The sequence below is a fragment of the Carcharodon carcharias genome, chromosome 10 (genome assembly GCF_017639515.1).
Source record: "Carcharodon carcharias isolate sCarCar2 chromosome 10, sCarCar2.pri, whole genome shotgun sequence".
NCBI lineage: Eukaryota > Metazoa > Chordata > Chondrichthyes > Lamniformes > Lamnidae > Carcharodon > Carcharodon carcharias.
In genome coordinates, this window is record NC_054476.1 from 168,366,335 (window position 1) to 168,376,632 (window position 10,298).

At 42.7% G+C, this 10,298-nt stretch overlaps 1 protein-coding gene across 1 annotated transcript in view; it reads right to left on the reverse strand.

Annotated features, from left to right (window-relative positions):
* Window positions 1-10,298, reverse strand: part of LOC121282918 (membrane-associated phosphatidylinositol transfer protein 3-like) — a 189,085-nt gene that overhangs the window by 61,302 nt on the left and 117,485 nt on the right. The window contains exon 10 of the mRNA XM_041196730.1: window positions 1,931-2,104. Coding sequence (XP_041052664.1) covers window positions 1,931-2,104 — 174 coding nt within the window. The remainder of the gene's footprint in view (window positions 1-1,930; window positions 2,105-10,298) is intronic.

Consider the following 10,298-nt stretch of genomic DNA (forward strand, 5'->3'; position numbering starts at 1 on the left):
AAATGGATTTGCTCCCATTTCATGTATATGGAATTTGGGATATAAAATTTGCAAATAGAAATATGCAAACTGTGAGCAAAAATATATGCGCTAGATGCAACACATTTCCAGTGAATATTCTGTGTCATTATTCACAGTAAGTCACAAATATTCAATAGAAATTATTATGCAAAGCAAAATTAAATCAGTTGAAAATTCAGCAAAGTCATAGTTGATAGGTTAGCATGTTCACTTAATTGGCTCAGATTTCACATTCATAAAACAGCAACTGAAGGTGGTGCCCGGCACTAATCAGTAGCTAACAAACAAGAATGAAAACCAATCATCACATTCTTGAAGCTACAAACCAAATATGGCCATCCAGTTACCAATAATAGAAAGAAATTGAGAAAAGGTTGTGCCAACCAAGGACTTAAAAATGTATATTCCACAATAACATAATGACAAAGTAACCTGTAAGATTGTCTTTTGTATCTTGGAGTATCTTTATTATGGTTTTACTTTAAGGCTTTAATCTTATTGGAAGCTAGCTGAGCCTGTAGTTGATATTTTTTCCAACAGCTATTACTCTATAGTTGCAATTCCTTGGGTCATGCAGTGTCTTTCCAGATGTATCACAGCAGCTGTATGCCTCTCACGTCGTAGCCGCAATTCTGACCGGCATTATTTATGTGAATAGTCATGTCGCAGGATTTTTTAGTCAATGTGCGGAGGAGGGTCTGACACGTCGAGGTGTAAAACGACACTCGATCACATCGGGCACACATCCCAGTGTCATCGCGCTGAGATGCGATGTTACGTTTGGCGGGTGTGCGCCCGCCAATATGTAACAGGCCTGTTAAGGCCAATAGGGAACTAATTAAGGTCATTGTAAACACTGCCCATCCAGCGTATTACGCTGCACGGGCCTTAATTGGCCTGTGTAAAATGGAGGCGCGGAGCCAATCGAGGGCAGCGATCGGCCCCCAACTTCTCCCTCCGAGCCTGCCCGCTGAGCCAGCCCGCCGCCTGAACAACTCAGGCCGTGAAGAGCAGAGCGGCTTTTCATATCGATGTGCTGTATTAGAAGCTACAATAGCGGCACTGTGAGTATTATTGTGGGAAATGTTTCTAAGTCTATAAAATTATTTCAGAAATAGAATACTGTGTTTATTTCAAATTTTGCTAACAACCCACAACCATGTTCTCCCCTCTTACCCAAGGACTAAGCAAATAAATCCAGGTTCACTCTTGGCTAATAGGTTTGGGTGGGACAATTTAGTTTTACAATCAACCTGCGTCAAAGCCTTCATGTTGAGAAAGACGAGATTTGCATTTTATATTGTGTCATTCATGTCCTCGAGATATCTCAATTTTTAAATGCAGTCACTGTTGTTGTGTAAGAAAATGGCAGTCAATTTGTGCGCAGCAAGATCCCACAAATACAATGAGTTAAAGAGTCAGTTAATCTGTTTGGAGGGTGTAATTGAGAGATAAATGATGGAAAAGGCACTGGGAGAGCTCTCTTCACCTTCTTAAAGTAGCAGAATGGGATCTTTTATGACTATCTAAACAGGCTTTCAAATTGATATATCACTTGCCGGGTCCAGTGCTGCATGGGAAGCACATGCCCAAACTGGGAGGCTTGAGGCCTTGGGCCTCTACTCAATATTTCAGTGAGCCTCCTTAGGCAGAACTCCTTTCATAGGGTTTGTCAGCTTTGTCAGCATATTTCAAGAAACAAGGTTGAAAGGGACTGAATATCTGTATTCGTCATGGCTGAGAGTGTTCTGGTTTGTGACAAAAGTAGTCTTTTCATTTGTATATTATTGAAACAACAATCATCACTTCATTGTTTTACCATGTGGAGTGGCTGTTAGTCATTGAGATTCTTGGTATGAGTGAGATAGAACTCCTAGAAAACATGGAACAGTTTTAATAGTTTACTTACTGCTGGCAATATTGGCTGCAAAGATACCTTCTGAAGATCCTGACACCTCGCTGGTAATGCTGGTTTGGCTGCCTCTTCGCATCCCTCGTTGCAATTGCATCAGTAGCGTGTTAGGGGACGTGGGTGTATTGGAACTTTCCAGAAAGAGAGATATATGGCTCTGTAAGAAGTCAGCTGTGGGCATAAAACAACACAATAACAAACAAGAAGTCCTCCCTTTAAAATCACTTCCCCCTTCGGAACTAAAGGGAAATTCTCCAAATTGGTGCTCTAGAAATGCATAGATCTAAACTGTGATAGTCCATTCATTAATCTCACCTTCACGAGTCGCGTGGCTTAAAGCCACTCAGGGCCAGTTCGGATGCATTGGCTTATTTAGACAACTTCCCTACAGGAAATACTTGTACAATGGCCTTAAAGGGACAGAGAATATTAAATCTAGTTCTATCGCCAGTCAAATATTCCAACCATCTTCAAGGCACAACATTGCACAAGAGCTACCAATGCGGGCAAACAGGGTATGTACAAAGCAGGTTAACACCCAAAGTAAACCTTTCATTAACATTAAATAATGGAGGGAAATGTGCACAATTGTCCAATAGTTCTTCAGGTGTTGGGAAGGATAGGGATGATGAAACAACTGTGACCTTCTACAGGGAGAAAAAAGATACTGAGTTATTGATATGTTCGGAAATAAGCTGCCTGTCTTTGGACTAATAAGTGGCAATTAACGGCAGTAAGCTAAACATTTCCCCGGCAATTATTACAATTTTCTTTGGTCCCTAGAATGATCACTTCAACCCAAAGAACATAATTTTTGGAGAAATCGCTTTTGTGACCATGCTCAAGAGCTCTTGCCAACCCATAGTCTAATTGGACAATTGACAATAGCATATTAGAACCTTGGCTACATAAATGCAAGTTGCCATTAATGTAATAATGACAGTACCAGTGCGGACTCAAATCTTCTAGAGTTTAAATCGCTGTTTGCGGATTAGTATTCTAAAAATATGCTGCACTAATTAATTGCTAATGAATTAAGAAAGCACTGGGGGAAATGCTTCCCCTAAGGGTTCTGTTTCTTTTGTTTTTGGTAAATCTAAACCTGCACACAGATAATTGTTGAGAAATGTTAAAACTGACTGTAGTACAAGTTATTATTTTCCTTTCGGCATGAAACTCTGAAAAGGTTTGATGGTAATCTGAACAAACGGAAAAACAACAGGCATGATATCAATCACGCATAGTTAGTCATTTGATTTAATATGTATTCAAGCTGTCCGAGCAGTTTATTTTCTGCCATATTCACTTTTATTTTAATTTCATATTTTTCCCACTTTCCTTTCCCTCTCAATAATTTTGATGTGACGTGCACCATTCAGACTGATAGGGAAAATAGGAGACAGGGGTGTCTGGCCTTTGCACATACTTCTCCTCCAATAGACACTATTGGGACAAAAGCAAAATATTACAGATGCTGGAAATCTGAATCAAAAATAGAAAATGCTGGAAGAACTCAACAGGTCTAACAACATTTGTGGAGAGAAAAACAGAGTTAACGTTTTGAGTCCGTATGACTCTTCCTTAGAGCTAAACCTATTAGCTCTGAAGACGAGTCATGCGGACTCAAAACGTTAGCTTTGTTTTTCTCTCCACAATGTTGTTAGACCTGTTGAGTTCTTCCAGCATTTTCTGTCTTTGTTTCAGATAGTATTTGGATGTTTACTGTTTAGCACATCTACTGCAGGGCTACTTCTGCAAGTTTGGAAGCTTAGCTATTAGTTTTTGCATTTGTTGGGTTTCTGGTATCTTTAATAGCCTTTGAATAAGTGGCTCCACTCAGCCCGCTGGCCAAATTGGTCCTGAAAGGAGAAATTAAGCACTACCTCCAACTATTTTTCCTAGTGGTGGGTACTTATCTATGCATGTCAAATAATTGGCTTCCCTTCATTAGTCTGTACAGTTGCAGTGCCAGAGATTAAACGAAAGACTTGTATTAATAAAGCACATTTCGCAATCACAGGACATCTCAAAGTGAATAAAATGTTTTTGGAATGCAGTTACTGTTGAAATGTAGGAATTGTAGCAGTCAATTTGCGCGCAGCAAGCTCCCACAAGAATAAGAACGGTAATGATGAGATTCATTTATTTTTAAAGATGCTGGTTGAGGGATAAATATTGGCTCAGGACACAGGCAGAACTGTGCTGCTCTTCTTTGAACCAGTGGTGTGGGATCCTTTACATCCACCTGAGAAAGCAGATGGGGGTCTCAGTTTGACATCTCAGCCGATGGACAATTAAGATGGAGATTTGCAACATTCGAACACTCGGTAGTTAAATATTGAATATACAGTTTTCCTTTTCTGCCATTATTTGTGCAATTCTAGGAAATCTTATTTTTTGTTTACATTACTATGGGCAGACTGACACAGCAGAGTTGAGTAACATTATCATATCAGCACTGCTATATTTACAAATAGTACCACCAGTGAATAGGAAACATTTATAACAAGGTTAAGTTTCATATTAGAATAGAACATTTATATTAGAATATTAGGAAGTACATTGAGTAATATATATTGGTCCAGATTTTACAGAATGGCACTCACCATTCACCTTGGTGACAGCTGCCTACAACGTTTTAGCAGGCCCTTCCACCCGCCGGATTGGAGAATTCTCACTGAGAATTGCAGGTGAGATTTTAATTCATTCAAAACCCACCCACTTACACAGAGTTAAAGTTGGGCCTGCAATGTTTAACCAGGAAGTATAAAGCAAGAAGTATTAATTATATTTAGACCATGACAGAACGTGAAATAAATATTGGGAAATAGAATTAAGAGAGAGAAAATTATTTTTTCATATATCTAACACTAAATTCTGGAAGAATAAGGCTTCACTCAAGTGAAAAAAAATTTTCAGGGTCAAAGAGGTTATTTGGCAGTAATTATCACTTATCAGGCTGTTAACAATTCACTTATTCCTGAATGCACCAACCCTAATTTTTTCTGGCATCTTTAATAGGGAATTAATGGGGAAGTACCCCAAGTTCATGGCATTGCATTGATTTCAATGTTGGGTTATTGGCGAAGACTGCTACAGTACACCCTATGGAAGAACAAGGTATCTCTAACAGCAACTTTCAAATTTGCGCATTTGACTGTGCATGTCCAGACGTCATAAGTTGCTGTCTGATTTACTCCATCTGAATGCTGACAGCTTCACCATTATTCCTAATGCAAAATCTGAGCCATTATAATGCGATTTGTGTCAAGTCAATGCTTACACCATTTAATGTTCCTGTATGCGAAATGTAAGAAATATAGCAAACAGGTTATCACCTCCATTTAAAACAAACATGTAACTGCCTCCATTTAAAATAAACAGGTTACCACCTACGTTTGAATAGCATAGGCAGGCATTCAATATGAGCACATTAAAAATCCATATGATAACATTACTGACAGTAATTATTGCCTCATACTTATCAAAGTGTCACATTAGCTCAAAGCTGAAGCATTCTTAAACACAGGCAACCTTTGCAACATTCACATTGTTGACTTTCTGCTATTATTTCAAACACAATGCTGGATAGTATCAGATTGACTTGTTGCCAGGATATCAGCGCTTTGCAAGTATAATATAAAGTTCTATTTGATATACTCCAGCCTGAGGTCTATTTTCTTACTGAATCATCGCGTGGCACAGGAATATTTTAACAAATTGCACCAGATAAGCCTTCAAACTCGATAAATCTAAGCATGAACATCTCTCGTTATTTTTAGTAATTGTTAAATACTGAAGACTGTGTTCAAATGTACTCAGTGGCATAAGATATTAGTTAATGGCAGTGCTGGGTTCTACCACATTGTTGGAAAGCGTGTGTTTAGGAGGCAAAGATTTCGGTGTAGAGCCTTGCTTAATGAGTAGCAAATTGGAGAACTGGGGGGTGGGGGGGTGGGATTCATACACATGGGGCAGGATTTTGCAGGGGGCGGGACCCACTCATTGATGCGTAAAATGATGCGGGATGGCCAATTGAGGCCATTGACAGGAGCATTTAAACAATTAACGGACCTGCCCGTCCAACCTTAAGGTTGGTGGGTCAGCCAGGAGCCCCGGCGGGAACAGAAAAAGCATGAAACCTCATCCATCAGCGGGATGAGGTTTCCTGTTTAATAAAGTTTTAGTGTAAATTATGAACATGTCACAAGAGGGGGGCATGTTAGGGATTTTTTTTTTTCTGTTTTTAATCTTTTTAAAAGTGTCAGCGATCTCCCTGAGGCTGCACTTAGCCTCAGGGAGATGTGCTCTCTATCGTGCGCATGCATGAAAGAGCTCACTCTCGCTTTTGGGGAATCCCTCCACTCGCACAGGGAGCACATAGCGCTTCCTGCCAGACATCACACTGCGCGGGCATTAATTGGCCCACCCACATAAAATGGCGGCGAGACCCGCTTCTCCAGCAGGGATCGTCTCCCTGCCCAATGGAGATTGGCTCGCCCCCCACCACCCCGCCCCCCCCCCACTGTCCGACAGGCAGAAAACTCTGCCCATGATATATAATGCTTCCCATTTTCAGGCAATTCATTTTACTGATCTGGTGTTAACACCACTGACTGGGAGGAGAATGCTGCTGATCGCTGGGCATGGCACCACCTGGTCCATAAAGGTGCAAGCCAACTCGAGATTCAGCGACTGGACAGCGAGGCGGAACAGCAGCAGCAGAGGGAGGAGAAGGAAGCCAACCCGGGGCTGCGATTTCCACCCCCCTGCCCAACAACGTGCCTCCACTGCGGAACAACATGGGGATCCAAAATCAGGCTCCTCATCTGAAGTCTCACCAAGCCTGACAGACATCATCCTCGATTCTGACACATAACTCTCCACTGCTCCTGTCTGCCAGTAAAAATTTAGGCCACTGTCCTTCAGCTTAAGGTGAATCACTATCTAGCAACTCCTGTTAAAAGTGTGTGAATGTGGGGAAAGAACAGGATGGATTTAACTATGTTGCTGTTAACAAGGAACATCCATCTGGTTCCAAACACGCTTAAGATCCAATTCAATGGCATGCTGAAACACAAGTCAGCATCTTCAGAGTAAATACAGAAAAGATTGTCTAAAAAAAAAACATTTGGTACATGAGCTAATAAAAGGGATAGTGCATTATATCAAGAGATAAAGAAGGAAAGAAACACTGCTGTTTATATATAATATGTTTATATATAATATGTTTATATATATATATAATATAAAGAAACACTGCTGTTTATATATATGTTTATATATAATATATATAACATGAAGAAACACTGCTGTTTATATATATGTTTATATATAATATATATAACATAAAGAAACACTGCTGTTTATATATATGTTTATATATAATATATATAACATAAAGAAACACTGCTGTTTATATATATGTTTATATATAATATATATAACATAAAGAAACACTGCTGTTTATATATATGTTTATATATATATATATATATATAATATAAAGAAACACTGCTGTTTATATGATGCCTCAAGGTGTTCCAACATGAGTATTTTGAATTGTAGTCATTGTGGTAACATAGGACATGCAGTACCAGCAAGGCCCCAGAAACAAGAATGAAATAAAGGGTCTGATCTGCTGAGTGAGTTCGTGGAGGAAAAGAGAGTTGGGAAGTGGTGTAGCTTGTGTCCTCACTCTGCTTCTGGCTAATAAATCTTTGAGGTTTTTGCCTCTTTTAAAAGCTGCTGTTATGTAACATTGACTCAGTTAATTGACTGAGCAGCTAATTGGCTCAGCTTTTAACTTTTCAACTTTCCAACATAATTCTTAGCCGGAATGTATTTGTTGGATCATTATGCAGTGTGTTGTAATGACGGAACGATGGTCTTGGTATTAACCTGTTTTGCAACAGTGGGTTCACCAGCTCTCAAAGAATTAGACTTGATGGGTGGAATTTTCCATGTTTGAGATGGAGGGCAGTGGCAGGTGGGTTTGGTGGCATGTTTCCCGCTGGGTGACAGGGAGGGAATTCTCGCCCAATTTCACACTCGGAACTAATTAACTATGCATCGACAAGAAGCATTCCAAATCGCATGGTGGGGTGGGCACTGACTCGTCTGTCCCACCATAACCTAACAGCGTCGAAGGTCCGGTTGCCATATTTAAGCGCCAGCCGAGAACGTGCGTTCACTCTGTCTAGCCCGGCTGTGAGGAGGAGACTTCTCAATGTGACTGCGGCCAAGCAGAAAGCTGCACTGAGGTTTAGTGATGCCTCCCTTGAGGCCCTCGTCCGTGGAGTCTGCCAGCACCGGGATGCCCTCTACCCGAGGGATGCATCCAGGAGGTCCACCAGCTTCCCCTCGCCGGCCTGGGAGAGGTCAGCTCGCCAGGCACCTGCCCAACAAACACAATCCAGTGCAGGAAGAGGATGAACGATCTCACCCACTCCGCCAGGGTAAGCCAACCTTCAGCTCACTCCAATCTCACACTCTCGTAATGGCATCATGCACTCACAGGGTTACACTGCTCAGGGATCTCTGACAATATTAGCAGTGGACATATCAGCACCGATTGTTTCACGGACACTTTAACATCACCAGCATCTCCTCCATCATGCTGCACAAACTCCACCCACAGCCCTGACTGAGGAGGGCTCGGTACACACTGCAGGCAGGCCTGCTTCCCAACATCTCCTCCACCTCTTCTCATCACATTCCATTCATTTGTCTTCTTCCAGGCCAAGCTTGCCCAGAACAAGAGGGAGAGATCCCAGACTTCAGGAGGGAGCGCTGACATCGTGGAGCTGTCAAAATTTGAGGAGGATGCCACCGAGGACAGAGATCGCTCCTGTGGGGGAGGCGAGAGTGACCTCTCCAAGCAAGCCAGTATGGATAAGCTTTCCAAAAAGTGACCACATCCTGACGTTCTCAGTATGTGACTTACAGTGTCATGTTCAGTCTGTTCATGAACTAAATCTATCTGGTCTCACTTACAGGCGCCAGCAGATCCAAACAGACCACCAGAGCCAACATAAGCCTCAGCCCCCAGCCACCTCACACAAGGAAGCTCAGAAACTATTTGAAGATCCATCACTGCGTTCACCTGCACTCTCCACCAGTGCAGAGACACACACCCCGGTGGGTCCTAGCTAGAGTAGGCTCAGGGTCTCAATCTGGGGAACACCTCACAGACACGTCTGCACAGAGTGGCAGTCCAGATCTTTGGCACTTGGTGAACTGCTGGAGATCAAGCAGCCGCTGAGTCTGAGTCTGATGATGAGTCTCTGGAAACGGCCATGTCAAACATGCTGGAGGTGCAACGACAGACGATCAGAAGGAGTTGCGAGAGGCAGTCAGCAGACCAGAGTGAAGGATGGAGGACTCCTTCCGCTTTCTTTCTGATGTTGTGTCTCTGACTTGCGGGCGTCCTGAGGTCTCCACGGGAAGTCTGGCAGCCACCTTGGAGACCTTGGTCCAGCAGATCCTGCCGGATTTGTGCTCAGACCTGCACACTGTGGCTGTGGGCACTGGCAGGATTCATCAGTGGCTAAGCAAGAGGTGGATGGGGCACTTTGACCTCCTTCCAGCTGTTTGTTCTCCTCAGGGAGTCAGGTAAGGGTCCTCAGGCACCCACAGGGAGAAGAAACAGCAGCTGGAGACCCTGGGGCCATCCACCCAGGTGACTCCAAGTGTCCAGCTGATCCCAATCCCCTCTGCCTGTGACCCCATCACCTCGAGCTGTACAGGCCAAGGAGGGTGCACCAGCCCCACAGCAGAACACCCAAAGCAGGCTGGAGCCCTCCAGCTCTCAACACTCTAGAAGATGCCTGTCAAAGTCATCAAAGACAATAGGGCGCAGCAGTCAGCAAGCTGTCTCTACCTCTGCTGCGGATGTCGGGGATGTATCTAGACATAGTGTTAGGATTAGAAAAATTAAGATGCATTAAATCACTTCTATGTCGTGGGTTTTCAATCACTCTTAATACAATGCACCTTTGTGAATACAATAGCTGTTCATGAGAATGGCATCGTCATTTGAAAGCATTGTGCATATCCATCTATGTGACCTTTTATTGAGAGGGTGATCCACGCTCCCACTCAGTGTCCACCTCCCTTTGTGAGCCTCACAAGATGTGTAGCTGACTCATGACAGTTACTCTACCCTTGTGTTATGTCAGGGAGTGTCTGCAAAATGCATCAGCAACCATACTCCTTACAAGATAATATGGGGTTAGGAGTGTTCACTAGCCTGGGTGGGGCAGCTGTAATTGTCTCTCCAAATGAGATGACAGCCCTCATTGGTGCCAAAGCACAAGACCTGCAGCCATAATGGTCTCTCCAACCATGTGTGCATCTCGGTGCC